At 38.8% G+C, this 18,153-nt stretch overlaps 1 protein-coding gene across 1 annotated transcript in view; it reads left to right on the top strand.

The window, feature by feature from the left end:
- RASAL1 (RAS protein activator like 1) overlaps positions 1–13,191 on the top strand; it is a 53,034-nt gene extending 39,843 nt beyond the window's left edge. Inside the window, exons 7-21 of the mRNA XM_075213735.1 lie at positions 1,656–1,802; positions 1,981–2,072; positions 2,948–3,065; positions 3,163–3,316; positions 3,639–3,703; positions 4,878–4,990; positions 5,123–5,315; positions 5,928–6,065; positions 6,498–6,642; positions 10,286–10,458; positions 11,823–11,963; positions 12,159–12,294; positions 12,383–12,503; positions 12,734–12,813; positions 12,901–13,191. Coding sequence (XP_075069836.1) covers positions 1,656–1,802; positions 1,981–2,072; positions 2,948–3,065; positions 3,163–3,316; positions 3,639–3,703; positions 4,878–4,990; positions 5,123–5,315; positions 5,928–6,065; positions 6,498–6,642; positions 10,286–10,458; positions 11,823–11,963; positions 12,159–12,294; positions 12,383–12,503; positions 12,734–12,813; positions 12,901–13,022 — 1,938 coding nt within the window. The 3' untranslated portion in view covers positions 13,023–13,191. The remainder of the gene's footprint in view (positions 1–1,655; positions 1,803–1,980; positions 2,073–2,947; positions 3,066–3,162; positions 3,317–3,638; positions 3,704–4,877; positions 4,991–5,122; positions 5,316–5,927; positions 6,066–6,497; positions 6,643–10,285; positions 10,459–11,822; positions 11,964–12,158; positions 12,295–12,382; positions 12,504–12,733; positions 12,814–12,900) is intronic.
- Positions 13,192–18,153: the final 4,962 nt, after the last annotated feature.

The raw sequence follows: 18,153 nt of genomic DNA, 5'->3' as shown, positions 1-18,153 counted from the left end.
CACAGCAGGGTAAGGGCATGTTGGGAGAGCAGTGAGAAGCTCAACATATCTCCAACAGTCAGAACTGCAGGGACTTTCAGGACGGTTAACCAAAATCAAGACTATACTGCCAGAATAAGGACAGCTGGCAGACTGTGCTGCTCTCTTGCCTGTTCTTGCCGTTTTGATTACCTGCTGGTGTCTTAAGCTTTGTTGCTAGCACATTCTTAGCCTGTACAATATATTAGAAGCTTCCATCAACCCCACATTTAATAAAGAGAGCCCATATTAAATAGCCCCCACTAGCAGACACAATTCATTAATACTCCCACTACATTACATTAATACTGCTGATATTACATTAATAGACTCCACCAATTCCTACATTAAATTAATAGTCCCACATTACATTAATAGCACATTGCATAAATGTAAAACCATCCCCCCACACACATTACTTTAATAGCCCCTACCAGCCCCCACAATTCATTAATGGCCCTACTACATAACATTAATACCCTTCACCACACACACATTACATTAATACCCCTACACTGCAATTGTCTGCCTCACAGCACTCAAGCTCTGCAGATCAGACTCCACTGTTTTCCTCCGTATGGTCTCTGCACACTGGGAAGCTGGCAATAGCCAATGTGCTGCAGTATGGAGGGGAGCCTGGCCCATATCAACAGGGGAGGTAGGAGTAAAAGTAGTAGATGGAGGGGATAGTGAGAAGCAGCAGGGAAGAGAGAGTGGGAGGATGAGTAGGGAAGGGGAAAAAACTTAGGAAACCACAGGGGAGTGAAGCGAAGCAGGAGACAAAGTGAGAAATAGGGAAGGTGAGGAGCAGAGAAGAAAATGAGAGTTGTGTCCGCTGCATCATCAGAGATGAGGATTGAATCAGCCCTCTGCCCTAACTGGCTGTCGGCCTATGCATCCAGTCCTAGGCTGATAAGCAAGGAACTGAGCCAGTCAGGGCAGTGGGGCTGATCCCTGCTGTAAACCTAATACTGTAGGAGGTGCAAACCACCAGGAACAACCCCCAATGCCAGGGAAGGCTCCTTTTATAGGCCAGGTGTGAAACCATGCAGTGCAATTTAAAAAAATAATAAAAAATATATATATATATATATATATATATATATATATATATATATATATATATATATATATATATATATATATATAATCTATATATATCTAAATTTTTACCTCGTGCAATGGAAGCATAAAGACACTTGCGATTGTCTTGCTGCCTTACAGTTTGTCACTTGTTGTACCTATGCATTGGTTAACATGTTATTGCATTCCGTGCATATTTATGTTAATTATTCTAACTTCACTTTCGTCACATGTGTATGTTGTTCCTGCACATATGTCTAGTGATTTTCTATCCACATGTCTGTATTGCCATCTACAGAATAAACTGCATTTTGGTTGCAACCAAAATCTGCCTAGGTGATTTCTAAGAACCCACTAGGACGTGCGGTCCTCATGCCAGGGATGGCTCTAATAAGTCCAAGGCCACAGATTAGGATCCCCATCCACTCGGGCATTCCTTTTATTAATAAGCCATGTGCGATAATATAGCACTGTATGCGTTTCAATTCTCTTGCTTCTCAGTTTCTCCCTATTGCTGTGAAATTGCATTATACTACCATACGGTTTGTTTTTAGGTGATTAAAAGAACGCGTTTTCCACGCTGGAATGATGTCTTGGAGTTCGACCTGCGAGGAATAGAAGAATTAGATCCCGGAGATCAAGTGATCAGCATTGAAGTTTGGGACTGGGATATGGTTGGAAAGAATGATTTCCTTGGTCGTGTAAGTGCCTGACGCACCTCTAAAATCTGCTTTCATTCCTTTTTACCTTTTATCTTTCATTCCTATCATCTGTCATTATATATACACCTTTTGTATCAAATAACTTTCCTTTGTTCTCTTACTCCATCGCATGTTTAAACAATGTCTTCCATCACTCACCCTGTCAAAACCCCTTCAGGTGTGGTTCCCTTTGGAGCCCTTGCAGAGAAATCCTGCGGTGACTGGCTGGTTTCGTCTCTTGCCTTTTGGAAACACGGAGGAGGAGAATGGGTAGAACTATGCTTATTCTGTGATCATACCATGGTGTTTCTATCAGAAAGGGAGGATTGGGGCAACTCTTTAAAGTGAACCTGTCACTGCATCATAAAAATACACTCTGATGTGCTTTAAAACATCCTGGAGGGATTTGTCTAGCTGAAAATATTAAGAATTTAAATGAGTGTTGTGTTTTTTTTGTTTGTTTTTTAATACACTACAAAACATATTCTGTTCTCTCTCATTTGCATACTAGAGCCACTACCAAATGTTAGTGAATAAAAATCAAAATAATTAATAACAATACTTTTCTTAACAAAAAAAAAAAGCCTAATACATAGGTAATCAGATATGCATGGTGACAGGTACACTTTAAAATATTACTTTTTTTATTGCATATTTTATTTTTTAAATGTTTGAAAAAGGTGCATAACACAACCCATAAGAGCAATGAATATACAGTAAGCACAAGGAACAAACTAAGCCATACTTTAACATCTTTTTACAGAAAGAAAAGTCGTGTCATGTTATAGGCGCCCACAAACTACATAATGCAAATCAAAATTATTCTAGATGATTACCACTAGAACAACAGATGGCCCATCATACATAGTCTACATCAGTGCCATGGGGGACACACTTACGTCATAAACTTGAAGTAACTTTAGCAAGTCCTTTTATGACTTGTATACACATACTATAACAGGATCAGATAAAATTGACATTTTATATTATGTGTACATGTCCTGAGATATACATTGCTTTGTAGTGTTATTGTGCGCAACATCACTGTGTAAATGTTGTCATTGCCTTTGTATGTAGTCAGTTTGTATATGTTACTGTGTCTTCTATTTTGAGCCTGTCACATTGCTTGTCACTCTGTCTTCCAGAGGGAAGCTTGGGTCCCTGCGTGTCAAAGTCAACCTATCGGAGGAGAGAATTCTGCCCTCTCTCTATTACCAGAACCTCATCCAGCTCCTTGTGGAGTCGGTCCAATCACATGAACAGGTGGGATGATGGTGGTGGTTTTGCTTCTTGTAGAGGGTAGCACTTGTGTTCCTCTGTGGGTGTAGATGTGAGATGCATGCAATTATGTTCTATGCAGGAAGACTGTGACAGTGTGCTGGCTCTTCTTGAGGAGATGTGCTCTGCTGAGAGCCGGCAAGAGATGGCAGTTAAGCTGGTGAAAATTTTTCTGGGACAGGGGCTGGCAGTACCCTTCCTCGACAAACTGAATATGCGCGAGGTGAACCGAACTGGTGAGATCCTTTGTCAGATCCTTCCTTTTAAAGTATCGTATCCTCCACTCCATCAATCCACATATAATTTCTACCCCCAGTACATCCAACCATCTTCATGTTGGAGACCGGACACTCATCCTGGCAGAAGTGTTTCTGGAATAGTGATACTATGAGTTAGCAAGGTGGGGGGTGACCATTGCAAGATCCCCTCCCCCCCCCTCATTTTGTCGTTCCGTAGTGGTCGCACCATATGTAGTTCCCTCTTGTTTTAAATTTGTTGCTCTTACTCATTTGCAAGACATTTAAGTGTTTCTTTTTTGTTTGTTTTTTCCATTTTTAGCCGACCCAAATACACTCTTCCGATCAAACTCTCTTGCTTCAAAATCAATGGAGCAATATATGAAGGTAACATGAAACCATGTGGATTCTCTTAAAGCTTTTTCTATGATTTGTCTGCCCTCCTTTTCACCTCTACTACCCTCTAGCTCCATCTGAATCTTTGTGCCTCTGTGTTTTTTTGTTTTTGTCACCCCTTTTTTCTCTGCATTTGACGTTTTCTATAAAAGCGTCTTTTTTTCATGACTGTGATTTCATCCGGGGAAGGGCATGGATTTGAGATATAAGATGCCAGTGTCTGCTGGGGTGCAAATTATGTATTTTCTGGTGGGACCTACTGGGCAGAGTGAGATGTTTCTTGCTAAATTGGCAACATGGTGTCACAGTGGTTAGCATCACTTACAGTGCTTAGGTCATTTGTTTGATTCCGACCCATCTGTGTGGAGATCTTATTCTTCCCATGTTTGTGTGGATTTTGTCCGGGTGCTCCAGTTTCCTCCCATTGTCCAAAGATATACTGTTCGTTTAAATAGCTTCTGACAAAAACGAAACCTAGCGTGTGTGTGTGTGTGTCCATGTGTTAGGCAACATAGAATGTAAGCTCCACTGGGGCAGGAGCTGGTGTGAATGATTACATATTCTCTGTAAAGCTCTGCATAATATTGATATGCTATATAAACAACTGTAATTGTGGCTATATTCACTTGTGCTCCAGGTATTGTACCCACATATAAAAACTAGATTTTGTTTTGCACTATACGACACTCGAATGGGTGGAGAGGACATAGTTATGGGGATATTCAGGTGTATACAGTATTGTTTTGTTTTTGGATTTTTATACACATCCCTAAAGGTGGTAGAGATCCGTTATCTGCTATATTTTCAACAGGCCTCCTATTGCTCCCTTTAGATGCTCTTATACCAAAAAGCACAAGTGTAACAAAAATATTCAAATGTACAAACGGGATAGACCCAATTCCCCCTTTACGGCACACCGTAAATGTGGCTGGACCGAGCCTGTATATTAAGAGAGAAAGTTAAAATGAATAAAGGACTGGTTCTAGGGTTACTTTGTGTAATTCTGCAAAAGTGAGCACAGACTGATTTTTCCAATGGCCAGTCCAATAACTGGAAGTAATATAAGCACAAGGCATATTCCTAGGCATCATTGTGTAGAATGGATTGAACTGTTTTTATTTTCTGATTTATAAGTGAAACCCACAGTCTAGCTGTCTTTTGACAGATAGTGGGGATGCCATTCCTTCATGAAGTACTGCGGCCTATAATTACCAGGATCTTTGAGGAGAAGAAATATGTTGAACTTGATCCCTGCAAGATTGATCTGAACCGCAGTAGGTAATAGTTCTCCATAATACTTCCTTTTATTATTTTCTGTCTTTTAAATGTACATATGCCTGACAATAGCGTTCATTGGCATCAAGGAGGGGTTGAGTATTTTTAAAAAAAATTCTTGCCCCTTCTTTGCAGACGAATCTCTTTTAAAGGTTCAGGTACAGAGCAGCAGATCCGTGAGAGCAGTGTGGAGTCTCTGAGGGGTTACCTAAGTGACATAACGAACGCCATCTTGGGCTCAGTAGAGCAATGCCCATCTGGTATGCGTCTTTGTTTCAAGCAGCTACATAAACGTGTAGAGGAGCAGTTTTCGGGACCATCCAACCAGGTGAAAATAAGAACAGATTTTTTTTCCATCTTTGAGCACTAATTTTAAAACCTAACTCCTTAGGTAACAGAATTGATTTGTGGTGAAAAACAAAAGGAAAGCAGATGGCTTAGATTATTTGTTCTATGTAGTCTAGTTTTTAGTGTGTGTGTGTGTGTGTGTGTGTGTGTGTGTGTGTTTTTGTTTTCTGTTTTTTTTTTCACGTTTTGTTAACTATATATTCAGTTTACTAGTTGCGATCGTTGATTGTGTTCAAATCTTTTTCAGGACTTTCAACCAATACAGTATTATGTTTTTATCGAAGTGGAAATGAAACATATCAAATGTTTTTTTCTTAGTTTTTTTGTTATGTTTTAACTTAAAAATAAAAAAACAAGAGAACATTGTATAAGTTTGATAGATACTTTATATATCTTATGCTTTTATTGTTAGTTTGTGTTATATACAATAAAGAGTTAAAAAAAACAACAACAAAACAAAGGAATTCATTGTTTTCCTTCAACAATTAATATCTTGCCCTCCTGACTGTAAAAATATTGCATTGTGATAAGATATGGTGGCAAGAATACATTGTACTGGGTACGTCTAATAATGTTTTCTGCTTGAACCCAGGACGTGAAGTATGCCGCCATCAGTGGTTTCCTCTTCTTGCGCTTTTTTGCTCCTGCCATCCTCACTCCTAAACTATTCCACTTACGCGAGCATCATGCAGATCCACGCACCGCGCGCACTTTACTCCTGCTTGCTAAGGTACCATTCAGAAGAAGGGCAAACTAAACTCTTGTCATTCTGTTTGGGTTTTGTTTGTAGTGCATGTTACTTGCAATATTTATTGTTGCTGTAGTCTGTGCTTTTTGCATACAATGCATGTTTGTGTGTCTTGCTTCCAAACTAACATTTTGCAGTATAATGGTGCTCAGTTTAACAATTATTCTTAAAGTTATCTCATAGCCATCGCATATAGTGGACATTAAATGCTGGACCATACAGTAGTCCCCTAGTTTACAACATAAATGTATTATTTTAGTAATGATCTTGGGCTACGCTGTATTGATATATGTTCAATGATGGCTTCAGTGTTGATGGTGATCATTGGTTGGTTACAATACATTTGGTTACTGTGATTACATTCCTTGAAACAAGACTATCTAATACTAACACATTTTTATCTCTATGATTCAGGCAGTACAGAGTATTGGAAATCTTGGACAACAGTTGGGTCACGGGAAGGAACAGTGGATGGCTCCTTTACATCCTCTAATTCAACAGAGTGTGGGACAATTACGGGATTTCTTGGACAAACTCATAGATATGGAGAGTGATGTTGGTGTGTGGCAGTATTAATGTGTATCAATCACTGTCTAAGCACATCTGACTGCTTACATTAATGTTCAACTTCCTAAAATATATCCTACTTCTGTTCTGCCATTTTTAATTCTCGCCTTCACATTGGGTCTGATGCTGGGTTGGATGTACACGTGTTCACAAAAAACCGAAATTTATACTATGCATATTCGCAAAAAACCTGCATGCATGTAGATGTGCTCGTGTCTGACACATGCTTGTGGCTGGAGAGGGGGAACACAGGAGGAAAAGTGTGGTTGAACGTAGGCTGAGAAGAGTATGGGCGTGTTTGCATAATTGTGAACCGATGCAGACTAGTAGAGATGACTGTACGCCCTTATCGGATATGGGTGCATGATGACAGGATCAAATACGTACTGATGACAGTCACCAGCATTAGCTAGCTGCTTCTGACTGTGGTTTCAACGCTGAAGCTCATAGGTGCTTTTGTCACTGCTAATGCATATATTATAAGATTTTGTGAGCTTATGTTAGCATAGTTTTTTGTGTTTGAGAAGGAGATGAGACAAATGAAAGTTGATACATTCTCACAGTGCTCTACACAGTTGCAGCCCAGATTTCTTATAGAAATCACACATAAATTTAAAGACAATACTATAACAATGATGTATAAAGAGAGAGATGCTGGCTATTGGTGTTCCCCCAAAAATATTAAATTGTAAGAATACTTAAATTTTTTGTGATATCATTTTTTTTGAAAGATGAAGATAAGAAGAAAGAAGGTAGAGGAAATTAAAAGGATAACATAGTGTAATTCTTCAAAATGTTAATGCCTCTATAAATTATAATTTGGTCAAAACCAGTGAGAAAATAAAGAGACAACAAGTGTCCAAAATTCAAGTCTTGTCTGGCGAAATGTCCCAAAATTCCACATGATGAGAAAACTGTGTTTCCAAACTAATAATGCTCCTCGTTTAGTAGTGCACTTACTATAAATATATATTTTTTCTCTTTTTAAGTAGACCTTAAGCGAAATCTTTAGTAGTAGATATATTCTCCAACAGTATGTCTTCCCTTTCTTAACAGATTTTTCTCATGTAGCAGATGTATATAAAAATGTAAAAGAAAGGAGTAGTCTAATGTGATATTGTTTAAAAGTTGTTGTTTTTTTTTTTTTTTTTATGATGTAGATTAAAACACACTCGCATAGAACACTAGAAAGAGAGTTATGCCTGCTGTATTTGAGGGGTTTTTGTTTATTCTTCTTGTTTTTTAAATTTTATTATAGACACATTTTACGATCAGAACAAATGATTAATAAATCACGCGTAAGTGTATCTGATATATGCCTGATCTGGTACAAAGGCCATTCGTACAGACCTGCACACAACTTGCAACTTGTCCAACTTTGCACATGCACTCTAATGCAGTCTTTTAGTCAATGCATTTTATGTGTCTATTATTTTTGATAAACATGCGTTCAAACTCAGCATCAGCTCCATTGTGTGTCCTTCGATCTGTCTCCCTCTATCTGTTTCAAAATGTTTTTTTTTATCTCTGAGACAGCTATTCATCTGAATTAAAATATTATCAGGATACATGTTGCTGATTCTCACCTAAGAGTAACATTAAACCCCATCCTTTGCACACTTCCGGTTACATACAGTGGCTATAAAATGTACTCATCCCTCTGGCATTGTCATAATTTTTTTTTTTTTTTATACCATGGAATTAAAATGGATTTATTTTGGAGCTGCCACTAATGACCATACAATATTTTGTAATGTCCAATCAAAAGCCGCTCTAAAGCTCTTTCTTAATCAATTACAACCTTTAGCTGCCACTACAGCTGTGAGTCTATTTGGATAACTATCTACAGTTTTGCACATCTGGAAACTACAATAATTGCACAGTGGCTTAGTGGTTAGCACTTCTGCCTCACAGCTCTGGGACAATGAGTTTAACTCCTGACCATGGCCTTATCTGTGAGGAGTTTGTATGTTCTCTCTGTGTTTGCGTGGGTTTGTTCCGGGTGCTACGGTTTTCTCCCACACTCCAAAAACGTACTAGTAGGTTTATTGGATGCTATTGAATTGACCTTAGTCTCTGTGTGTGTGTGTGTGTGTGTGTGTGTGTGTGTGTGTGTATGTTAGGGGATTTAGACTGTAATATCCAATGGGGCAAGGACTGATGTGAGTGAGGACTTTGTACAGCGCTGCAGAATTAATGGTGATTATATAAATAGCTGATGATTCTTCTTGGCAATATTTGCTGGGTGTCATAATTTTGAATGGGAACTATATAGACGAACAGCAAGTTTCAAATCCCTCCACAGACTCTTCATGGAATTCATGTCTGATTAGCCACTCCAAAACATGTTTCTTGTTTGTTTTTTAATGTATTTTGTATTGAAGCCAAACCAATGTGGCTTTTGCCTAGTCCTGCTGCAGTAGGTTTTGTCCAAGAATTGTCTTTATTTTGGGCTTTTTTTTTTTTTTTTTTTCTTTCCCTCCCCCCCCTCTATTTTGGCAAAGTATCCAGTCACTGAAGCATCGACATAGCAATACGCTCCTGCCACCATCCTTGACTGAAGTGACACTGCTCTAGAGAATATTAAAGGTCTTTTGAAATATTCTTATATCCTTGCTCCTATTGGAGCCTTTCAATAACCATTTCCTGTATTTAATTTGAATGTTTATTTTATAATGAAGCTCTGCCATGAAACTCTCTTACTCTACCAGAGTTGCCATTGCTTTCTTGGTGGTCTTCCTAACAAGTGCCCTTGCGGGACAGATGCCCAGTTTTGGAGGATGGCCTGTGCTAGACAAATGTACAGTTGTCATAGTTTCATACTTGCTAACTTTTTTTCTGTCCCCTCCATGAGGTCAGAGAGGAGGTGAAGTGTAAGTGTGAGGGAGGGGGGGGGGAATGCCTCAAATCGCATAGTTTTAGTCCCACAACGCATTGAAACAGTTGCATCATTTGTCCTTGAAGGGCAGGTCCAAAGTGACACAATTTGCATCAAATTGCGTCATGGAGGACCCATTCACTAGGAGATGGGTAGGATGGGAGAGAATGGCCTGCACTCCTGGGAGACCTGCCTGGAATTCAGGAGTCTTCCAGATATTCTGGGAGAGTGGGCAAGTATATGTCGTATCCGCTTCATTTCTTTATGACAGCCTGTTGGAATATGGAACTATCAAAAGTCTATGACACTTTCTTATATTAGTCCCCTGATTTTTGCTTTTCAATTGTATTTATTTTTAAATCAAATGAACACTTTTACATTGTACACAAATAGACTCCAATTTGTTAGTTATGTGACCTCTGAAAACCTGCTTGCCCCAGGGTTTATTCAGGTGTATCTTAGCAAATATAGTACACAGTTATGTAATCAGTTACTGTCTACTCCTTTTTTTTATTGCTATATTTTTTTTTTTTTACAATTGTTTTTATTTTATTGGACTTCACAGTCTATTTGTGTTGGGCAGTGGTAAGAAGACCCAAATAAATCTTTTTATTCCATGAAGTAAGAAAATAAAAATACTTTTTATAGATAAGTTCATATACTATATGTGGATATTTTAATTTTCTTCTAATTTTCTTTCTCAAGGCACTGCTGAACCTCTCTCCCCATTACTGACATCTGTATCTCTCTACTGTAGAGTGCTGCCACACATCTCGTACACTTTTTCACCCATCCGTCACTATTAAGGAAGGATTCCTACACAAGCGGAAAGCAGAAGCTGTCAATCTGGTGACCCGTTTTACTTTCAAGAAAAGATACTTTTGGCTCTGTAGCCAGACTTTTTCTTATGCCAAATCTCCAGAATGGCAGGTGAGTGGCCTATTTGGTACCAGATTCTGTATTTGTTCTTATATGCACATCTTGCATTTTGACACACAATATGTGATACAGATATGTCACCAATACAAATGACCTGAGTCCGGTAATGAAGCAGCTGCAAACAGACCATATGAAGCATTGAGCACAAACAGGATAATGTGCAAGGGGCCTATTTATAAGTTGAGTTATTGTGGCGATAACTGTCATTTGTTTTATCACCGCAATAAATTACATTTTGCCATCTTTATCATTATATATATATATATATATATATATATATATATATATATATATATATATATATATATATATATATATATATATATATATATATATATATATATATATATATATATATATATAATATATATATGATATATGAGCACTGTTCAGCATGTCCTGCAATACTGGCCGGTCTCCGTCATTGTCTGCATGCAGGAGCAGGTTTGCTTATGCCAGATATGCAGGTAACATACAGACATGGCGCTAGCTGCATGTCGGCTTAGCTGCAGGTTTCAATATAAAATATTAGTTCATCTAGCAAAGTTCCATGCTATTTACACTCTACACTATAACTCTATATACGTAACTCCTGCATTGTGACTGATTATTGATTTGCAATGAAATGAAATAGGGAGGCCGCGGCGCGGAAGACCACAGATATTGGGAGAGGTGTAGTCTGCTTGTCTCACAGGAGCGGAGGGAGATTTCCAATCTACCACTAGATGGCAGCTACAATAATGTGCCACATTTTAGTTTTCTCAGGTGGCGAGACATGGTTGTGACATCGGAGGTACAGGAATGAGCCTAATCAAGGACATCCTCTCCAGCATCTGTCAGAAACCTCTGAGTTGATCCTGTTAAATGATTGTTCCTCTGTTGGACCAACATTTGAAGCTATTCTTATTAACGCCAAATGAACATTTGGGTTTTTTAATTAAAGAAAGCCCAGAGTAGGGAGGGTGCTAAGCGCGCTTGATTTATTTATACTTTTCTCATAGACAAAAGACTTGAGAGAAGTATGGATGGAGCTTTAATTCATGGGGAAACGACATTATTCAGTCAATTGATCTAGGTGGACAAGAGGCTCATAGTTGAGGAACCAGAAAAAATGGTTATAGCACCACATGGTAACAACAAATATCGTGAACGCCAAGATTACCATTAGCCTTCAGGAAAGACAAGGCTGGTGGACCTCAGGTGTTTTGAAGCACCAAATTTCCTTAAATTTTAGATTTAAAGACTTATGGTAAAAACATAATAATTTTAAATCTGCTGACCCTAATACTTGTTACAGTTTAAAAGTGTAAACTGTGCTGCCATTGTCTGTATTAAAAGATCTTTAATTTTTCTAGGTGCGTTCTACAATACCAGTGCAGCGGATCTGTGCTGTGGAGCGGGTAGATGAAAATGCATTTCAACAGCCAAACATGATGCAGATCATTACCCAAGATAGTGAGGCACAGGGCGGCCAAATAATGTATATACAGTGCAAGGTGAGATGTAGGGCTAAAGTATAAGATCCATGTAAACTGGGAGTACTAGAAGATATGTCTACAATACTGTATGAGATGCTGAGAATACTACTACTGTTACAAGTTGATAGACATAAAGGAAGCATGTTCAATGCAATTCAAGCGTAACGGACACAAATACAGTATGGTGTATACTTTTTTTTTTTCCCTGCACAGAATGTAAATGAGCTGAATCAGTGGCTTTCTGCCCTACGCAAGGTCAGTTTGTGTAACCAGCGTTTGCTGCCGACCTACCACCCGGGGGCATATCGCAATTCACACTGGACATGCTGCCTGCAGCCTGATCGTACAGGTAACGCACCTATACACAGTCCAACATGCTCATACGTATTACAAACCCCCATGTCTTATGATCAGGTTATGTTTTATGTATCTTACAGTGCGTGGGTGCAGTCGGACACATTTGGCTGTGACTCTGGGAGACTGGAGTGATCCTTTAGATCCTGATGCAGAGGCTCAGGTTCTATATAGACATCTTTTATCAGCAAAGGACATGCTCAGGTCTATTGCTTTTCATATATTAATGTGTTGATACAAATTCCCTCTAATCAAATATTGGGTTTGCCTTCATATGCTCTGCTTCTCCATATGCCTTTTAATCATCTTTTATGCCCCTCTTATCTTTCATTGTATTCTGTACCTGTTTGTAAAGCAGCCCCAATATGTTTTCCACCATGGCCCTTTTCATATTCCCTGGGAAGTCTTTGATCAGATATTTACTTTTTTCGTAGGGAGAAGTATTTAGAGGGCTCAGAGGGCGCAGCCTCAGGAAAACCAGATTCTAGAGTTTACTGCGAGAGAGGATTTGAAGGTCCGGTATGACCTTTACACAAGATTAATGTGTGGATTAGCATCGCATGAAAAATCTAGAGTACTTTGTCTTTCTCATTTACCCCAGGTTCCACGCTTTCTTCTCCAGCGAGACGTTTGCTCTCGGTGATTGAGGATCTACAAAGAGCACACCAGGCCTTCGAGAGGAGGGAGCGGGAGGAGGCACCCAGTCACAGTCACTGCACCTAGAACAGAATCCATTGCGGTCTGCATCTGTACCAAGCCCTTTTTATTGCTGTAAAGAAATGGCCAAGTGATCCTCAGATTTTTGTATTTTATTTTTTTTTTATTTTTTATTTTTTTATTTATTTATTTTTTTTAAATTCCTGAGGCCAAAATATAAAAATCCAAGAAAGTAGTCAACTGTCATGTGTGATTCTGTATTCTTCGCATCCAAGAGCGGACAACGACGTCATAAATTTTATGTTGCTGCCAAATGAATGGAATTTGTCAGCAGTTTCTTAGTCTGAGTTAAGCATGTTTTAAATACCCTCATTTATCACTGAACGACCTGCATTTTAGCCTCTACATATCCTGGCTCCTGCAGCTGATTCTGGAGGTGTATAACACACATTCTCTTTTGCAGTATTATTGCAGTTAGTTAATCATATTACACTCACTGTTCTGCCCAGCAAAACCTTAAAATAATTTCTTTTCATCTTACCTTTATAGTGGACCTAAGGGCTGGGCTACACTTACACCAATGTCTTGTGAGTGCTCGGATAGAAATGCTCAATGCTGCATCTCTGTCCCTTAGGCTGACAGAAGACAGAGTGACAGTCAGCTGCATAGTTTAGTCAGTGGGGCCTGCAGTTACAGGAGACAAATAGCTAACAGTGGCCTTGAGTTGTACGTGATTGACCGTGGTGCACTATCACTAGTTTAGCTGAGCCTAACAGAAAAGATTGTATAGATCTCCTGACCTGTGTAATCCTCCACATACCACAGATATCAGGGTTTGTAAACTATTAATTGCTATACCTCCAATGGCTTTATCTATATTAATTAGGACTCCAGTGTGGCACAGCCTCCGTTTACACCACTGAAAATGTTTTAAACGGCTTATTTTCTAGATTATCAGGATTAGTACAACAATTTTACTTGAGCAAGTTACATGTGATGGATGTAGCTGTGTTTTTGTTTCCCATTTCAAAATGATGGTTACAATCTCTTTAGCTCAGTGGTTTTTAAATTCAGTCCTTGGTGAGCACATACGAGCAATATTTTAATTCTCTCTGTTTCAGACCAGATACACAAGCAATTTTCTGTCCCATGATTAAATTTCATGAGATTCACTTAGGAAAATACTGCTATTCAAATCAGTTTTATATGATTTAACTTGTAAAATGTATAGCTCAAAGCAAAAAAACCCCAAAACATCATTTATTTCAAATGATCATTTCCTGATCAAAATTTTCTAAAATCTTTGAGAAGAGTTAGTGCTTTTCCTGGCCAACCTTGGCTGTCAGGGCCAGAAGAATATTGGGACCCCTGGAGTAGAAACTTTACCACCTCAGTAGTCCCAGTATAATGTACAGTGACCTCTGCACATTATAACAGTACAAATAAATAAACACACCCACAATTGAATAAAAGTCGTCCAAACCCATGTTCGCCAATTTAATAAATATAAAATAAATCATTCTTTCTTGAGCCGTTGTATTGCAAAGTAAAAAAAAATTGTCCCTTCTGTTTTATCCAGTCCAAATGTGGGGGAAAAACTGAAAAACGGCCATAAAATACAAACCCACCTACTTACTAGCACTCACCGCTACAAAATGATCAAAGCATGGAGTCCTTGAGATTCCACATTGCCTCCAGCCAACACTAGCAAAACAACCTATTGTGCCAATTAACCTATCAGTAATCAGTATGTTTTTGGAGTGTGGGAGGAAACCGGAGCACCCGGAGAAAACCCATGCAAACACGGAAAGAACATACAAACGCCACACAGATAAGGCCATGATCGGGAATCGAACTTATGACCCCAGTGCTGTGAGGCAGAATTGCTAACCACTAAGCCACCGTGCTAGTGTGTGTGGGGGGTGGGAGGGGGGGGGGGGAATTGAGGAGATCCCCATGTGGACTATACTGAATCAAAAGAAATGGAAATAAAATATTTCCTATTTGGACTATAATGGATCAAGACAGTAGGAAGAAGAAACAGGTTTATTTTCCATTTTGATTACAGCTGAGCTAGAATAAAGAATTTATTTTATATTTAATAAAGTGGTGAATGAGGGTTTAGGAGAAGTCTTTTAATCATCAAATGTATTTTTTGTTCACTTATTTTTACTCTTTTGTTACAATGGGCATTATACAGTGATCACAGTAGGTCCCAAACTTAAGTCCTCACAAGCCAGAGAAGTTAGAGCCCGAGCGCTTTTCAGCACAGTTTGTAATCTCTGGTAGAGGCACTGTGATTTTTTTGTTTCAGGCACCCTTCTTATCCCTTTATAGATGCATCAGCCAGGTGCTGTCCACTATGACAAGGCTACCCCCCCCCCCCCCCCCCCTCCCTCCATTCTTAATCTCTCGGTCTTCGTGCAAAGCAGCCCTAGAACCTGGGCTTGTTGTGAATTGGTTTAATTCATTTATTGGATTAATTTCAATGGGACTGATTTATTTCAGAGGTCCCATTCCTTTCAATACCTGTATATGCCCCCCTACCACCTCGTTCCTCTTAGTTTTTGAAGCAACGTTGAATGGCTGAAACCACTAAAATCGTGTTTGGTAACTTCCACCACTATTTACTAAATCCACCTTTTTAATACATTTTCAGTTCTCTGCTTTACACTGATTGTAGTGCTTTTGTGACATCTGCAGGTTTGGAAGTCTGGTGTTTTATGTCAATTTACTTTTGCAAGATTTGGTGAATAGAAAAATTACACATAAATCAGTAGAAAATCGTGATTTTTTTTTTTTTATCACACTGTCTGCAAATCGACTTTAGTAGACCCCACATATAGTTTTAATGGAGCAGGAGGTTAGTTGCTTTTCCAAAAAGATTTTAGGTGAATATGGGCAGCAAATGTACATTTTAATATAAATAATTTTCTTTTTCTTAAATTTGGTGACAATTCTGATGTGATTAATCACCTAAAATTACACAGTGCATTCTTAATCTTTTTATCAGCCGATATTGAATCTAGTAACTGAAATCACCTTTGTGACCCCAGCTTTATTCATAATGCGTAAGCTAGGGGTTTTGTCATCTGATTAATTAGGAGTATCTCAAAATTCTGGCTGTGTGCGGCCGCCAAGGCTATACACAGCCAGAGAACCTTTGCCAACTGCAGGAATGAAGACATGTTTATTATCTTATCTACTCTTTGTGGGTGGCTGGTATGTTTTCTATATCTGCTCCAGCTCGTGGTATCTTTGCACCCTTTTGTCTTATTACAACCCTGTAACTAGAACTAACTCTTACACAAATGTCCATCTGTCAAATATTGTCACACACACATATAGATACAGTAGTATAGTTCAATTCAACAGGGATTTTATTCACATATGCAAGGACATGCCAAGTGTGGCTATGATATGGGGGGAGGGTTGCTCCATGCATGCTGTGGTACGCTGCACTCAGAGCTGCCTGTGGTGCAGTCTCTTGACAGGTAAAGATGTCCTCTTTTGCTTCAAAGGACCAACAAAACAGCCTCCTTTCTGCCATTCTCTGTGTGATCTAACACATCATTTATGAGACAGTAATATGTGTTTTGGTGACATCTGTACTATTCATATAGCTGCATTTAGTCATATCCACACTACAAACCCTGTTCAACCAGCTTCACCAGACTGTGCAGATTTTTTGTACTGCACACTTCAGATTACAGTGTATGTCTGAGGCCCCCAACTTCCTCGAGAATGTGTCTATATATAATTTTTCTGGTTTTACATATTTTTTTTAATGGCGAGAGGCCTGTGGATCCTACATAGAAAAGTCAAATAATAAAAATACATTTTTTAAATTCAGTATAATATTGAATGTTTTATTTGGGTCTAAAACTCAGTTTCTGTTAAGGCTCTGTCTAGGCTTCAAGTAAGCCTGGAAACTATTCAGGAGTTTTAAAATGAGGCCTATGCTAACTGGCATATAGGGAATGCACTCATTTTAATGTCTTTTAGTAGAAGCATGTATGAATTTGCAAGATCCAATATAAAGCAAGTAGCCCCCCGCTTGGGACAACCTGCAGGACTGAGGCTCATCTCTTAGAAGGAAGTTGTTTCACATGCCATGTATAATAAAGTCCTAGATTATAAGCACAAAGTGGAACAGACTTGCTAAATACACTTTCAAATCAGCAAGCTGGATTCTGCACAATCTTTACACTTCAAGAGCCAAGTGCTGATGGTTGATTCGCAACACCAACATTCAAGCTATATACAATGTCTTTGCACACTGGACTTCAGATGATGATATTTTAATAGCTCAATGTTTCAGTGTTTCACAGGTCCCTATGGTTTTGATGTAGAGATACCCTGCACCTCTGAAAAGTTGATCTAATGAAATAATTATTTACATCTGAATTCTGGTGTGTGGAGACATTGTTTTACCTAGATTTATACTCTAGTCTTATATGAACAGCTACTGGGGGCAATGCCATAGTAGATCTGGCAACTTTTGTCTGGGTAAAGAACATGATGCATCTCGCAGCAGCACCACCGCACCTGTTTACAATAACGGGCTGTAATTTGAAGTTATGCAGATGAAGTAGTGTCTAAACAACCAACCTTGAATCATGTTAGAGAATTCAGAAGCAGGTTCATCATCAATAATAATAATAGAAGAAGATTAAACACAGATGCATTTACTTGCAATGACCATGTCTGCTTTTTGTCCATTGGAAAGAGTTCAGCATTATATAAATGGATCCTGTGTGTACCTAATGTATAATCCATTGCTTTAATATTCTAAGGAAAAGTGCTTTTATAAGTAAATAATTATATTCCCATTAAGGTATTCCTTGGGAAATTTGGAGAAATACAGCAGAAACCGCCAGAGTATATACTTGACTTGATATCAGTCATATTTACAGAAGCAATTTGGAACAGAGTAATTAAGTTAGTAAATGAAATGTGTAAACATATTAAGGTAAGTGGGCATTAACATGTTTTCCCCTTTTCATGTAGGGCTCTAGGGAACATCTTGACATTAGTACAGTGGTTCCCAGACTGTGTGGCGCGGCTCCCTGGGGTGTCGCAGCGATTTCACAGGGGTGCTGCAGTCAGGGCTGGTGGTAAGCAAGGTGAGGGGACTACTTGGTAATTATTTTGGCTTAGGGGTGCCTTGAAAAAATTGTGGAGACCCTAAGGGTGC

Source organism: Mixophyes fleayi, chromosome 1 (genome assembly GCF_038048845.1).
Source record: "Mixophyes fleayi isolate aMixFle1 chromosome 1, aMixFle1.hap1, whole genome shotgun sequence".
Classification (NCBI taxonomy): Eukaryota; Metazoa; Chordata; class Amphibia; order Anura; family Limnodynastidae; genus Mixophyes; species Mixophyes fleayi.
Note: the sequence above shows the minus strand (reverse complement) of the source record. Positions and strands in the feature narration are given on the sequence as shown.